General features: G+C 34.6%; 1 protein-coding gene across 1 annotated transcript; it reads left to right on the top strand.

The window, feature by feature from the left end:
* Positions 1-8,509: 8,509 nt before the first annotated feature.
* LOC105456696 lies at positions 8,510-15,454 on the top strand (the record flags this gene model as incomplete). Its single annotated transcript, XM_011700927.1, has 7 exons — positions 8,510-8,735; positions 9,679-9,793; positions 11,367-11,592; positions 12,393-12,550; positions 13,949-14,165; positions 14,240-14,402; positions 14,620-15,454. Coding segments are annotated over 7 exons (1,940 nt in total), but the record flags the coding sequence as incomplete, so codon positions are not given.
* Between the last annotated feature and the right edge of the window lie 989 nt (positions 15,455-16,443).

Consider the following 16,443-nt stretch of genomic DNA (forward strand, 5'->3'; position numbering starts at 1 on the left):
TACTTTATTTATTAATATTATTTTAATTTGGAGCCTTGACTTTGAATTTTATTTTAATTTTAATTTGCATTTTAATTATTAAGTTAATTAAATATTTACTGTTTGATTCTTCTTTTAAAATTTTATCATGCTAAATGAATAATATTACGTGTTTTAATATTTCTACATTAGAATTTAAGAATAATTGTGTATAGATATATTTGATTTGATTTATTTCCTTTATATGCATAATTATATTTCTAAATGTTTGAAACATTACCAGCTAAAATACTTTTCTCAATTATTGGACAATTTCTTTTCAAATTTAATTTGGCAAATCTGTCGCCAAGATTCACCATATTATTATTGTTTTGTCGAAATACTATTTTGAAATAAATTGCACAAACAGTTATTAGTTAATAAAACAGCTATTAAATTTTTTACAAGATTTTGTCATATAATTTTATAAATGCTTTTCTATCGGGGTTACTGATTGTTTAATTTTTTGTAGAAAATTTTTTTTATTTTTAGGTAGAATTTTTTTTCAATTCTCTAAAAATCATTAATTTTATCAAAAATATAATAATTAAACACTTTTAATGAATTATTTGTATCCTTCTTAGCACATATGTGTATATACATATATAAGCATTTTTTAGCTTTATTATGTACACTTTATTAGGAAAAAAGGCGATGAAAGAGATACGAATATATCATAGTCACAGTTGGGCAAGTTTTAAAAATGTATAATGCAGATTTAATTCTTTAAAAGACTACTAATAATTCAACAAGGAAACTGGTACAATGCTCCCAGCAGGTTCTTGCTCTCGCAGACTCGGTCTTTTTTTTTCGCGCTCGCAACATTTCGCTTAAAACACCGTCAAATCGCGCCTTCGTCGGACGCATCGAAGCGCGAGAGGAGTCGTAAGTGAGTCACGAGAATAGCGGAATCCCCCCTTTGCGATGGCCTGTTCGATTTGGAGGGCGACACACGTACGGAGATGCCCCCCTAAGGCGCGCTCGCGCTCTATCCACTCGACATTCTCGCTAGATAGCAAAATAAAAGCAACGCGTGTGCTCGCTCTCTCGAGAGTAGGTATACGCGGCTATCCCGCTCTCGGTACACGCGTATTGACGGATGCTGGTGAAACGAGGCTACGAGAAAATCGCATCATCACCGTCATCATCCGCGTCGCCGCCGCCACCACCACCTGCCGTTCGCCACCGTTCGATATCCCCGAAAGAGTCGATGCTCCTTCGAGAGCGCAGCCGAGTTTACCCGCGCACCACTTGGTGCCGCGTTATCGTCACGTGCACTTCTCGTTTATTCGTCACTCGGTTGCAACGTCCTCCTCGCGAGAGTTAAAGTGATGGACGGCGATGCCACTGACGACCCGTCGCGACGATAGCTTCCCGGAAATGAGCATACGGACGTGCAGGTAAATCTTTGCATTGGCGTCTTCGGATTGGCATTCGTAAGTTTAATCATTACCAAAATAACATTGCTTCGAAATTATCTCGATGACAATTGTTTAGAGATGTATATTTATTTTACTTAGATTGATTAGATTATTAAATTTGATATTTAATATCAATGTTGTGCTTTATTAAGTATTTTGCTTTATTGAGAATAATCTTAATTGGGAAATTATATTGATACGTGTCCAAATGTTTTGTTGTTCAATTTTTAAAAATCTCTCAAGCTGAATTTAAAGTAAGATTATGCTTATTTTTTTTCTAATATCAAAATTCTTATTTGATTTAAATTAAAATAGAGTTATGTAGTATTTTACTATAATGATCAATTGGTTTTTAAAACCCACAAATATAAAAATAATTATTTGTTACAATAGTTACTTTAAGAATAGAAAATTCCTACATTTTTTTCTCACGATAGATCAAAATTAATTCTTACAAATGTCAGTTTTCAGTGAACATTTCAAATACTAACGCTTATAGAATGTCGTGAATGTACCGTAATACCGCAGACGGCGCGCCTAACTGTTCCTCTTGATCGTTCAAGTTTAAACTGCGATTGACTTCAAATCTATACTTGCAAAAACCGCTGCCTATTATAACGTCGTCGTAAGTGATCTTATAATTTTGTAATATACACATGATGTACGATCCCATTGTAGGTACTTTTGCGTCTCAATTCGCTATTTGGACCGCCCAAATTGCGCACTCAAAATATACGATCCGTTAGCTTCATCAACTCGTTGCTCGGATGAACAAATAATTAATTGGAATTCTTTCTCGTACGCCATATGGCGCCTATCGATTTGGCAAATCTCGAAGAAAATTATAAAAATTGTTGAATCTTGCGGGACTCTCGTCGCTATTGACGACGACGGCGGTCGCTGATGATGAACCGATAAGAAAGAAAACGTTTCTGCAATCGACTCGTAATGCGCTGCAGGTGCGAATAACACTTACCGCACGGCGCACGGCAAATGTAGCAGTTTGCGCTACGTAATGATACTAATTTCACCGATTCCATGGAATTAGGGTTACGCTACACTAACACACGATATATCCTTCCTGTTAGACCGCATGCACGAATGTTTTTCGATTTGAGTTCGCACAGTTTTGCGCGATTTAACTTTGTAATTCACGACGAATCGATTTGATACACCATTTGCTGAATGATTTTTGCATATTCGCGCGTTGGTTTCTTAAAAGGATTTTAGATACACTACCGACTAAAAGTTTGAAATCATATGTAAAATTTAATATTTAATAAGAATATCCTAAATATCACTTAAAAGTTCAATTCACGCCTTGAGTATTTTTTCTTAATTAAAAATAAATAGGCATTATATTTTGCACAGTTGTGATTAATTATTAGCATTAAAATAGAAAAGAGTTAGGCCAATAAAACGAGCAAAACTTTTTTGGTTGATTAATTAATACAAAAACTGATAATTAACAAATAATTAATTTAATAATTAACAAATTGATGGAATGTTTTGGCTTACTTAGCCATCATCAGCCATCATACAAATTTACATTCCATTAAAATTGACGTTATCGACGCAGATGTCTTACGTTTGTCGCAGTTCTACAATCTTGACTATTATAAATCGTCATTCAATGATACAATGTCTAATTAATCCTCCGTACGTATCTGTGTGTATTTCGTCGTTTATCTTATCCTTGGCGTTTGATGTATAGTAACGGTTGTGTGTTAAACAAGTAAAAACTGAGCAGATTAGCATTGTTAAATTTTAAGAAAATGGACTACATTGCATAAAGTCTTTTTTCAAAACTAAAGCTGAGGACTATTTTAGAAGATGCATAGAAGTCTTGAATTAAAGAGAATAAACTTAAAGCTACATTAAAAAAAAAAGATTCAGTGGTGATAATTACAAGTTTTATGTAGAAAAATATAAAATTAATATACATAGTTGAACTATTTTATAGTTATTTCACTAATTTAAAATAAAATAATTTATTCGATATATATTATTCAACTATGCACATTAATTCTACGTATAAAACTTTTAGAGTCATCTTTGCTGTCACTATATATTTTTTTTTTATTACATAAATTACGTTGATTTTAAAAAAAGTCAAGTAAAAAAGGTGATTATCTTGACAAAAAAAAACTAATATTCTTTAATACGTCTTTTGTAAAAAATTTTGTAAAATATATTCTTTGTAGAGCTTTCAAATACTTTTATTTTTTATTTCGTTACAAAACAATGAGTTGTATAGGAGGCAGAAAAAATTATGTAGCTGATCAAAATTTTTTTTTAACTCACAATCAGATCGTCCTTACTCCTAGCACTTAGCCTGCTAACCTACAAGTGCTCCGCTTCTCTCGTGATTACCTCGATCTCCTTAATTGGCTTTACAGCCCTATATTTCTACAGAGTAAAATAATAAAAAATATGTTAAATTCGTAGGTTTGATTTGATTTTATGTGATAGAGATTAATAGTCTCAAACTTTTCAACTAGCAGTGTATATAAATCAAATTACGATAATTTGAATAATCTATTGGAATAATGGCTATCCCTGTTTAAAAAATCCGATAGAACTAGATAAGAAGAAATTTATACAATTCTATCGTATTTTTGGTTCGTAAATATCAGATTTATCTTTTTTACTCTATTTAGTATAATTCAAAAGTCATCTTTAAGTAATGTTTATCTTTGACCATATTTAGCCAAAATTGATATCATCGTACAATGTTTTCAGTTTATATATGATTTATTATGTAATATTTTAATTTTAGAGATTTTGTATCTTTTATATAAATAATAATATATAATAATTTTAATATTTCTTACAAATATAATAAACTGTGTAACAAATCATAATTTTTAATTTTGATTATAGATAACTCGATAAGTTATATATAAAAAAACATATACGTTTAAATTTGTATTTAAGTGTATTTAATGTTTAAGTAAGATGTACTATTAAAAAACAATAGAAATAGATAACTTGTCTATAGTAGCTCAAATGTGGATCCGATAGAAACGACAACTTTATTATAAAATAAGATAAAATTTCAATAAATTTAAATCTATCTATTGGATCTTTTAAGTGGAGACATTATAATTTCGCTTACTCTTACGAAAAATAGATTTAATAGTTTACATAAAGACACTTTATTACATTATACATAAAATATGTGAAAATATATATATATACATATATATATATTCTTGGAGAGGCGTCATCGTTAAACGTGAAATGGCAAAGCTTATGCAAAGGATCTATCGCGAAAACCTTGTAGCATCCAAGATATCCACGATACCCTCTGTCCCCCGGGACCTCTTTTATCTTTTCAATCTCTTTTGAATAATTATCTTACTTTTATGTAAAAATAGATTTGATGGTTTACACACAAAAGCAGCTTCATAATACATAAAATATGTATTATGAAAATATTCTTCGACAAGCATCATCGTTATTGAACGGACAGAAGAACTTTTTGTAAGGAACCCATCGCGAGAGCCTTGCAGGCATCCAATATCCATAGTGCCTTCTGTCCCGCAGGACCTTTCACCTCCTCAATCTCTTTCGGCGTTCTTTTGTAGTGGCTCGCGTCGATGCACCATCATCGCGTCATTCTCGAATCAAACACATGTCTCTCGTTCCGGGATGCACGATGATCTTCAAGGCTCGTTAATCGCGCGACGAGCGACGCGTTTCGCCAGCTGTCGCGTTGACTCTTGACTCGTGACTTTCTCGGTGCCGCGCGCAATTTGTATTACGCACGATCGCAGAGAATTCCTGCTTGCGGAAGAGACGCAGCGCGCGCGGGGCGAGGAAGGAGGAGGGAGCGGACTGCGGAGTAATGTTGATTTTTTTTTTGCGAATTGTAGAGTACGTCAAAAGAGTGCAACGCGGCGTTCTGTCGCGGGCTTACGTTTCGCGGAAGTAACGGAACGAATCCGCGGAGAAGAGCTTATTAGCTCCTGGTCTCGAGTACAACCGCCACTTATGCGTCCCATAATTGGTATGTCCTGTTCGTTACGGATCACTATGCCGATGTCGATCGCCGTATGCAAATAGGTCAACAAAAGCGTCGCTCGCTTAGGATTTTAGCCTCGATTGCTCGGTTGCTTTCCTTAGCGATTCATTATGCCTCTTATGGAAGTGGACCCTTTAAGATTGTAAAGAATGTCATAATTCTTTAAGGTTCATTAAGTAAAGTATCTATCTCAAGGATGAGTACGCGCGGCGAGTATCACATGCAACTTTGAAAAGAAAAATCAAGGCTAATGGCTGTAAAGGCTCCGGAGCTTAATTTAGTAGCTATTTCGAAATATTATTTTTATTATGCACTTGAAATATTAAATTGCAGCGAAGAACATTTGCTGTTTATAATTAATAAATTTGGTCATTATTTAACGATTTAGCGTGAAAAAGACATTGGGGAAAAAAATCATATTAAGATAAGGATAATAAGTACTAATTCTGGATTACTCTAAGAGTAAAAATTTATATTTTTATCCAGAAAGATATCAAATCAATAACATATTTAATTGTTATAATTATAACTATAAAGAGAGAATACTTTATGGATGATTTTATTCAATTTCAATACTATTTTATACTTTTCAATTTTAATTGAATGAAATAGCTATTTCGAAATATTATTTTTATTATGGACTTGAAATATTAAATTGCAGCAAAGAACATTTGCTGTTTATATAATTAATAAATTTGATCATTATTTATCGATAGTGTGAAAAAGACATTAAAAAAAAAATCATATTAGGATAAGGGTACTAGTTCTAAATCACCTTAAAAATAAAAATTTATATCTTTATCCATAAAGATATCAAATCAATAACATATTTAATTGTTGTAATTATAACTATAAAGAATACTTTATGGATGATTTTATTCAATTTTAGTACTATTTTAGAGTTTTCAATTTTAATTGAATGAAATAATGAAAATTACCCACAATTAGATCTCTGGATCTGGTTGCGAATCAGACTACTCGTGAAATGTATTTAATTTTAACTGCGCATGATGTTGATTTTTTTTTTATAAAATCTAATACTGTTTATCACCTCCTGTAAAAATCATAATTCTTATAAGTATTAAATTTTAAGTGAATTTTTAAAGATACATCTAAATGAAACATCTAAACGTTTCATGTTTTATTATTTAACGATGATATCAATAAAGATTTGCTAATGCATTTTTGCTAATAAACAAGAAACAATAGACGATTAATAAAGCTAACACAAAAGAATCTTGAATATGCGCCATTCAATAAAAAATATAATAATTACTTAAATACAATTATTTAAATTATCCAAAACCATAAAAAGTGCTCGCTGCACATTTAGTGCCCTTAATAACCAATATAAAAATCTGAAATTGCAATTTAAATATTGTTTCAATCGCTAAAATAGTTATACCCAATAGAATTGAAACAATTATAGCGACATGCTCATAATTTCAAAAATATAAAACTAATAAAAATAACAGCTGTCATTAAATAATATCTATTAATTGCATTAAAAGCTTTTTTGTTCTTTATTAAATTATCTAGAACCGTCTCACGAAACCATAAATTTTAATAAACAAATTTCAATTTAATAAATTGAAATTAAATAAAGAAAATTATTGCGCGATAATCGGTTTATATACTGCAAAAACTAAATAATTGATGATCAGGCCATTAAATAAAATGTATCACAATCGACGTGGAATTATGTTAGTGCTGCTCCGGCGATATAATATACATACATATACATATATATTTGTATATGTTTCGTCCAAGCTATATTATATATATATATATATATAGCTTGGACGAAACGCGCAATGGAGAATTTACTGGTTTCGCCGTCATTAATTACACGGCATTACACTCACAGTAATTGCCGGCTATTTAACGCGCCGGAGAGTCGAACTTTTACTAGAAGACGCCTCGCAGCGTTCTGGCAGCAGTGGAACACGTATCATTCTGTAGCAACTGCGGCAATACTAACTACGCAACGTCGCAACTGCAAATGCACGAAGAATCATGAAAGGTGCAAGTATTGGCGCAAAAGAAAAAAAATAAATTCACTCGCCAGCTGTCTTAATTATTTCAAAGCGTTTCCCTCTGCACGCGTGTCACGTTTTATCGTCGATCTATTGTGATTGAATGACAAACAATAGTATATCGCTACAAGAAAATCGTTCTGCATAAAGATGACACTGAACGAGTATAAGTCGTTCGCTTGACAGATGCAAATTTTCTTGCACCTCTTATATAAATCAAAAGGCATGCATGTATCTTTTTATAGTTCGATTTAATAGTTTGTTGTACAACGGTCTGCACTGACTGACAAATTCGAATTTAAAAAAAGAATCGAGAGATTTATATTTAATATAACTGATAAGAATAAGAAAAAAATAAATTATGATAATTGAAATCAAAGTTATGGAAATTTTCCATTCAATCGCTTAAAATTCACGCATATAAACGAATGCTTCGGACTTTCAATATTGTGTCAGCACAGAAATACATTGATGAATAAAACATTTCAATATATATACATATTGAAATTATATATACATATATTGTCAATATAGTATAGATAATATAAATAAATCATATATAAAAATGATTTAATTATATAAAAATATGTATATATAAACATAAATCATATTTATATTAATACATTATACATTCTGTTCCGATGATTAAATCTACATAATGTGCGACTTTCTCGTTTCACGTTCGAGGCCGAGATATAAATTGGGGATAACAGGTGCCGAACGTGACGATTCGGTTGATAATAGCTTACAAACGTCCGCGAGGGAGATGTACAAATCCGTGACTGTTTAACGCCCGCGGGCCGCTATCGCCGTAGAAATAGACGTATAAATTCTTTCAGCGAAAGTTACACACATTTCTCCGTGGCGACCCGGCAGGCCAAAGAAAGAAAGTAGCAAGAAGCAAGCCGGGGTTCCACTTTTCCGGCTGCTGCGTACGCGGCCGAATGTTGTATACGAAGATCGAGCGCGCGTTTCTTATCTCTCTTTTTCCCCCTTTCTTTTCGCAGCGAGTAATGAGCAGCACGACAAGGACAGCCTGAACGAGACCGGAAGTACAACGGGTGGCACCGTGGAGGGCGCGCCGGGTGGTGGCGGCCCCAGCAGGGGGGGTGACAGGACCAAGGAGGACCACGCGCAGGCATCCACCTCGGCGCCACCGGCGAGATCCTTGGTCTCCAGAATCCTGGCGAGGACACGGTCGCCCGAGGATCTGCTGGATCATTCGGAACCCTAGTAAAATCTTGGACTTATTATTTTTTATCCTAATTACATTTACCTACAGAGGTTTATTTTTTTTTTAAGGCGCCTTCATTTGTATCGAAAAATTTATTTATTTCCTCTCTGCTCTTATTTTACTTATTTTACTTACATTTTAATTGTGGACTTGATCGAAATTCTATTAGAGAGTAAAATGTAACGGAGACCTCATGAGTATTTGAAATACAATTTGTATTTTATATTTTGCATTTTAGCGGAGCACATAAAAGTATTTTAATATTTTGTATTTTAAAAGAATTATTCAATGTATTTTGTATTTCAAATATAATTTCAATTTATTTTGTATTTAAAATACTAAAGAAATTATTGATAAAAATTCTTGACAACAATTAATAGTAACTTAAATTTTTCTCATATGACAATTAGCGACAATAATTATTTTCGTCAAGTTTCAAGCAATATCAAGTCATCAGAGTCAAATTTTATAATCTCACATTAGTAAATAGATTTCTCGTGTGGTTGATACAGGACAATAGGACTGTCAAAGAGTGTAAAAGAGTAAAACAATTTTTCTTTCTCTCTCTCTAAAAGTGGAGAGGAGACTGTTGAAGGGGGGAATTTAATATTATATATTATTGTAATTGAAAGATTAAATTAAAAAGTATTTTGTATTTAAAAGAAAAACTTAAAAGTATTTTGTATTTTGTACTTCAAAATCGAAAGATTGAAAGTATTTTATATTTTGTAATTCAAATACTACAATTCCCAGTATTTTGTATTTTGTATATTAAATACTTTAATGGTGTATTTTGCCCAGCTCTGTGTGTTTGCTGGGTAGATAATATCTCGCGACTACACACACGTCCATTAATTCTCAGCAAGTATTTCTTATATCCCCTATTATCAAATGTCAAAGAGGTTCTGATTACTAATCTTGATCACTTATTTCGTGTCACAGCTCGCAATTATGGGTGGTACTCTCCAACGTGTACGGCGAGCTGATCGTCGTGTTAACGTTGGCAGTGTGCTTGGCCGAGGTCATGGACACGCCTGTGCCTCTGCTCAGCTTGCAGGTACGCAGTGTGTGATCGAACTCGTTCGACAAGGTTCCATAAATAAATATCGGCCTTATCGCGGATAGCGGCGGATATTCGCCAAGAAAGCGAGCGTGCTCCGGGATGCAACATGCAACGCATCAAAGTCTCGAAAGTAACGTTCGCGATGTCGGACTTAGAATTATCGTACCGTTACTTCACACAATCTGGGGAAAGTCTGAGTGTCGATCGGACAGCCTTGAACTAAAAACTCGTCGATTCGGCAGAGATTCCTACTGAAAATGCTGAAAATTCCAGATCTCGTGCGATGAATAATTAATTGTTCGTTTTTATTATAGCACGTAATAATATTTCGCAGTTAGATATTTCATAATAGAATAGGAATGGACTTTGTTCAAATATTCAAAGAGATTATCTGCTTTATTCGTTGTTGGAAGTATCACGATGCAGTTATTCGATGAAATTTGCAATATCACTTAAATTGATTTAATCTAAGGCTGAGTCAACAAAATTTTCAATATATTTCATCTAGATTTACTAGCACATCTCCTGCTAAAAAGATTAATATGCACAGTTGGAAAATTTATGTTAAATTTAACACACCTCGTGGCCCAAACGATCCGTTTAAATTTTTGTGCTAATGTAATGTAAGATAAATATGAAAGTAACGCAAACATTATGTCAAAATTAACACAATTTGGCAACAAATTATAAAAATACATTTCTTCAATAAAATTAACACTTTTAATATGTTAAATCAACACACATTCATCTTTTCTTCACCATCTTTTATTCACCATCTTTTATCTTAGAAATTACGTTATAAAACTACGTTATTTCCATATTATTTACTCACTTATTCATAAATTGTGTTGTATTAACACTAAGAAATGTTAAATATTAATTTAATTCAAAACATTCAAATTAACATAATCACATTATGTTAAATTAATCTCTATATAATTAACTCTATATAATATATGTGTATATATGTTAAAAATTCAACATAAAAGTTTAAGTTTAGACATTGGAGTGAACCATTTTTAACACACATACAAAATATTTTCTACTGTGTGTTCTTCTATTTGCATAATTTGGAGGATAATCTCGAATCACATCCCCGCTTTAATTTCGAATTATTTGCACGTTATAATGCAAGAAATAGGCAATTGTGCATTATGCACTGAGAATATTGCCTGGTACCGGAATTATACGAGAGATTACCAAGATTAAAACTACATAACGATTCAATAGTCGGAATAGTCGAAACTATGTCAAGTAATAATCCCTATTGGAACGACCGTTCGTAATCTGCGGAGTTTGTGCGCATTTCGGGATTACGAGGAGCTTCGATCCATTCACGTAAATTACAGATTAGGAAACCACACGCATTAGATAAAACGGTACGTCGACGACTAGTTTCAAGGTAACCGGTTCGCTACGCTTATCAGTCCGATGATCCTCTTTCGTGCGGGTGGTCTCCGTTCAGGAAACGCATTCCAAAACGCATTCCTAGCGCATCTGCGCATTTTGCATAACGAGCGCATTCCACCATGAAGAGTAGTTAGAGTTACGTAATTGTGTCTTTCAGGGCATATTTCTCATGTACCTCTACGTGGGCAGCATCGCCGTCATCATCGCCATCTACATATGGGTGCTGGTTGACAGCTGCAGCAGCTTAAGCCGCAGTGGTAACGGGCTCGGGGACGCGGAACTCGGTAGCGCGTCGCTCACCAGATTCGGATCATTAAAGCGGGCGCATATCTCCCGGGCCAGGACGGCGCCGACCAGTTTTTACATACGAGTCGGCGCGCTCTGTAAGGGACAGCGATAATTCGCTTAAAAAATATTGACACTTCATTTTAATACCAAAATTACTGGTATTTTTATTCGTAAAACTTCAAACACTTAAGCCGGAAATTTAATATTTAATATTCATTACAAATATAATTTTAAATTTATTTGGGATTCTTATCGCTGCTCGAGATAAGAATCCCGACACTGGAAAAAACATCTGGTTGTATTAATTGAATCTAATAAAGATTCGACAAAAGACATAAATCGGATGTATTTATAGTCTAATCGATCGAATATTTTAATCGAGATAACCAATTATGATGAAAGGAATTCTGATTAGTACGATCAGAATGCATTATACATGCTTACAGGGTGGACCAAAGATACGGAAAAATTTGAAAGAGTAAAATAAAAACTTAAAACTTTATTTAATTTTAATTACATAAAAATATAAAATATAATATCAAGAGGTAGTTATTTAAATAATGTCATTTTCAAGATGTAATTAATAGTTATCAAGTGATACGGTAGCGCGCATAGCAACGCCAAATACAAATAAAAAGGGTAATGTAAATTCTTAAAAATGTTATTGTTATGTTTTATATTTTGATGTAATTAAAATTAATTGAATGAAGCTCCTAAATTTTTATTTTTTAATTTTTCCGTTTCTTTGGCCCACCCTGTATTGCTCATTAGCGCAACATTTTTCCAAAACATTTTTCTCAGTGAAATAAATTTAAAATTTTGCTCGGTCCATCAGAAAATCCTCTTTGTAGAAAAGATTTCGTTATCTATAGCGCGTACCTATACGTTTGTACAGTGTTTGGCTTGGCGACGCTGGTCTTCAACGGTCTGGAGATGGCGATGCACTCGATGATGCAGGGTGCCGAGTGCTTGACCGACGTCGTCTTCGTGCATCCGGTGCTACACGGCTTGTTCACCTTCTTGCAGATGCACTTTCTCTTTGTAAACTCGCAGGCAAGCATTCAGTCTTACGTTAATTACATTATACCGAGCGCCGAGCTCGGGTAGCTAGACAATGCGTGAACGCGTTTCTTCGTTTCGCTCTGTTGCGTCGACAGCTAACGTATCGCTAACGTGACGATGTACGTTTAAGCCAGAACGAGGGATTTTTAAAGATTAAAACTTACGTAAATATTATTGTGGAATATAAATAAAAATAAATAAAATGTGGGCTCTATGATTAGTTGAAGTACAGTTAAAAAATTTAAAAATATAATGAATAACACATACGTTTCGACCTACATCAGGTCATTCTCAATGCTAAAAAAATGTACAGTACAAATTATAGCTAGAAATTTAAACGAAAACCGGTTAATATAAAGGATCTGTACGTTATTAAATATTGTAACAATAATAAAAACGGAAATTCAAGCGCAGGTCCTCGAATAATCGCAGTGGACAGTTGTCGTGAAATCCACTGCGATTATTCGAGGACCTGCGCTTGAATTTCCGTTTTTATTATTGTTACAATATTTAATAATGTACAGATCCTTTATATTAACCGGTTTCCGTTTAAATTTCTAGCTATAATTTGTACTGTAACATTGAGACTGACCTAATGTAGGTCGAAACGTATGTATTATATTTTTTAATGGATTTTAATTAATCTTAGAGCATTAAATACCCAGCTCTGGCTCATAGCCTACATTTTATTTATTTTTATTTTGTCATTTCACTGAGGCTATCTTTATTTTATTATTTTAAATAAAATTTTATTGAAACTAGTGAGTTTCATTGAAACGTTAGAGTTCAGATATGTGATAATCGACAATGACAACTTATTATCACCCAGCTCATGCCTTATTTAAATTTATTACGTTCGTTATCACTTACTTTACTTTTATTATTTTAAACGGACATATTAATTATTCTTTTTTGTCTATCAACTGACTGTTACATTTTGACTGCACTGTAATGGAACCTCTCTTTAAAAGAAAAAAATTATTTATTTTTTCACTTTATTTTAATTTAAAAAAATGAAATGCGATCAGTAACTACATTTCTGTGACTTTCGATTATATTAATGTATTTGTCCGATTTTTATTTATTTGTTTATTCAATGGTATATATTTACTGTCTGCTATGATCTTATTCTTATCATCATTTTATAGCTTTAATTTGATTTATACCCGATTAATCTGTCTGATCATAATGCGTTTTTTATTTTAATTTACATTTGCGACTGGTGAAAACTAAATAAATGAATATTATTATCTTCGATTTTTTGCTCGTTCGTTTGGCTCTTTATATAAATATTTGTTTGTGTTATCGCCTTTAAAGTTCTAAACCAATTTTATTCCCATTCAAAAGAATGTAAATCTGTACTTGTCACCACTTGATCTTTTTTTTTAGGTGCTTGTAGAGCGCTTCGGTCTTGCAGCCAGATTCGGCTTCACACATCTCGCGGCTACCAATGTCGCGGTCTGGGCGCGTCTGGTGATTTGGGATACCGCGCAAGAATGGACTTACTTTGTACACTTGGCGCAACATGAGCAACAAACGTCCGTATCTCCCTTGAGTCTTCGGGGATTTCCCGGATCCTTGACGAGGCAATCGCGAGATCTTATAGGTATATAAATTTCATTCTTTTCACTTTGACGAATAAACTTTTCGTGAATAATTATGCATTATTGCTTATTTCAGATGATTCGACGGCGAAGGCAGGCAACTTCAAGCCCTATCAACCCGTTTCGAACGAGCAAATTTCACAAGTAATCGCGCTGCAAGAATGCTTGAATACTAATACCTTAGGACAGCTGTGGACTTCAAGCATGCCCTTCCTATATCCCTTTATTGTACAATTCAGGTACATGTTAATTGTATTAAATATTCGCCAGGTCGATTTAAATAAAATTTTTAATTCTAATTTAATTCGTTCGTCAATCAAATCGAAATTAAGTTGTGATGAAAAAATTAAACATAACTATTATAAGTTATCTAAATTTTTAATTAAATTTTAATATTTTTTAATGGAAGTCTCATTTCCTTAGAGTAACTCTCGTATTCATTTCTTCTTTCTGCAGCTTGATCGCCGCGGCGGTGACCTTCGTGATGGGTCAGAACGTCGGGCGGAGTCGATTGATGAAACAAAAATTCCACGGCAGCAAAGACTTAAGTAGTCACACCCGGGTGGGCTGCGACGGTTCTAGCAAGGGTCTCTTTCTGGGTATTCTCTGCATGGTAGCCGGTATCGTGGTGATCCTCATCTTCCTCGTCGTGCGAGAGGACGAGAACTTCCCGTCGGCCACCTTATCGTGGCTCACGTGCGGCACGCTGATCGGCATACTGACACTGAGCAGCCTAATGACAGCCAGTGGGCTCGTGCAGGTGCGCCAGATTTCGATAGTGACGCGAGCGCCGGCCGCCCTGGACAGCCTCCTGTCGAACGTGTCGCTCTTCGGGGTGCAACTCTACTCGGTCTTCACCATCGTGGTGTGCGCCTGTTCGCTGGCCATGTCGGATCAGGACGAGACGGAGGACACGCGGGCCAGGCATATCATGCTGCTGTCGATGTCGGTCCTGCAGCTGGTGCAGTGCTTCGCGCAGAGCACGCTGATCGCCGAGACGTCGCGACGCTCGTGCATAACGCGCTTCCAAATGCTGGCGAAACCCGGCCGCCAAGTGATCACCTTCCTGCTGTTCAGCAACGCCGTGCTCTGGGCTTTCGACACCGTGATCACGCAGAACTGGCTTTCGCAGGAGCTGCAGCTCCGGTTCTTCGGCGTGCTCGCCTGGGGCGTGCTGTCCAGGATCGGGCTGCCCCTTCTAATTTTCTACAGGTTCCACAGCTGCGTGCTGCTGCTGGAGGCATGGAACAAGTGCTACAGAACACCACGGGGGGAACATCCTCTCAACTGACAACGCGGAATCTCACGCCGACTCTCGTGCAGGTCCGTTGGAACTGTATACCAGTGTGTCATTAACGCTCTTGAGAATCGATTAAAACGATAATTATGGCAATGCTCCGTGTTTAGTTTTAATATTGTACTGTATGAATAATTTAAGTCTATAAATGTAGCGTTTGTTTTACATTAAACAAAGAATCTTAAATTCTCTTGAACTTAAAAGTTCAAAGGCATGTATCAATAATATACAGGGTGGACCATTTTAATCCATCCAGTCGAATATCTCGAAAAATAAGCACTAGGAAAAAATGTTTCAGACAAAAGTTGTAGGGCTTCGAGGGGGACATAAGATGATAACATTGGTTTGACTCTAAGTGGCGTCGTCAAGGTCAGGACAAGGTCACTTTGAATTTTTTAAATGGAACCCTCAATTTTTCATTACATGTTCTTATAGCACGCCTCGAGAACTTTCCAAAACACATAAATAAAATATTTTTTTATGAAATAAATCTTGAGTTATAAAGCTTGAAAGTTGGAGTACTGTCGGCATTAGCATCATCCAAGGTGTCCAAACATTAGCTAAAGATGGCCAAGGTCGTTGGCCTTTATGCCTTTATCAATGTCATGATCCTGAACAACATTCAAAAGGTTTTAACTAGTGTTTGGACATCTTGGATGATGCTAATGCCGACAGTACTCCAACTTTCAAGTTTCATAATTCAAGATTTATTTCATAAAAAATATTTTATTTATGTGTTTTGGAAAGTTCTGAGGCTATAAGAACATGTAATGAAAAATTGGGGGTTCCATTTAAAAAATTCAAAGTGACCTTGTCCTGACCTTGACGACGCCACTCAGGGTCAAACCAATGTTATCATCTTATGTCCCCCTCGAAGCCCTGCAACTTTTGCCTGAAATATTTTTTCCTGTGTGCTTATTTTTCGAGATATTCGACTGGTTGGATTAAAATGATCCACCCTGTATATATATATATATTATACA

The sequence above is a fragment of the Wasmannia auropunctata genome, unplaced genomic scaffold, assembly GCF_000956235.1.
Source record: "Wasmannia auropunctata unplaced genomic scaffold, wasmannia.A_1.0 LD335577.1, whole genome shotgun sequence".
NCBI classification, from domain to species: Eukaryota; Metazoa; Arthropoda; class Insecta; order Hymenoptera; family Formicidae; genus Wasmannia; species Wasmannia auropunctata.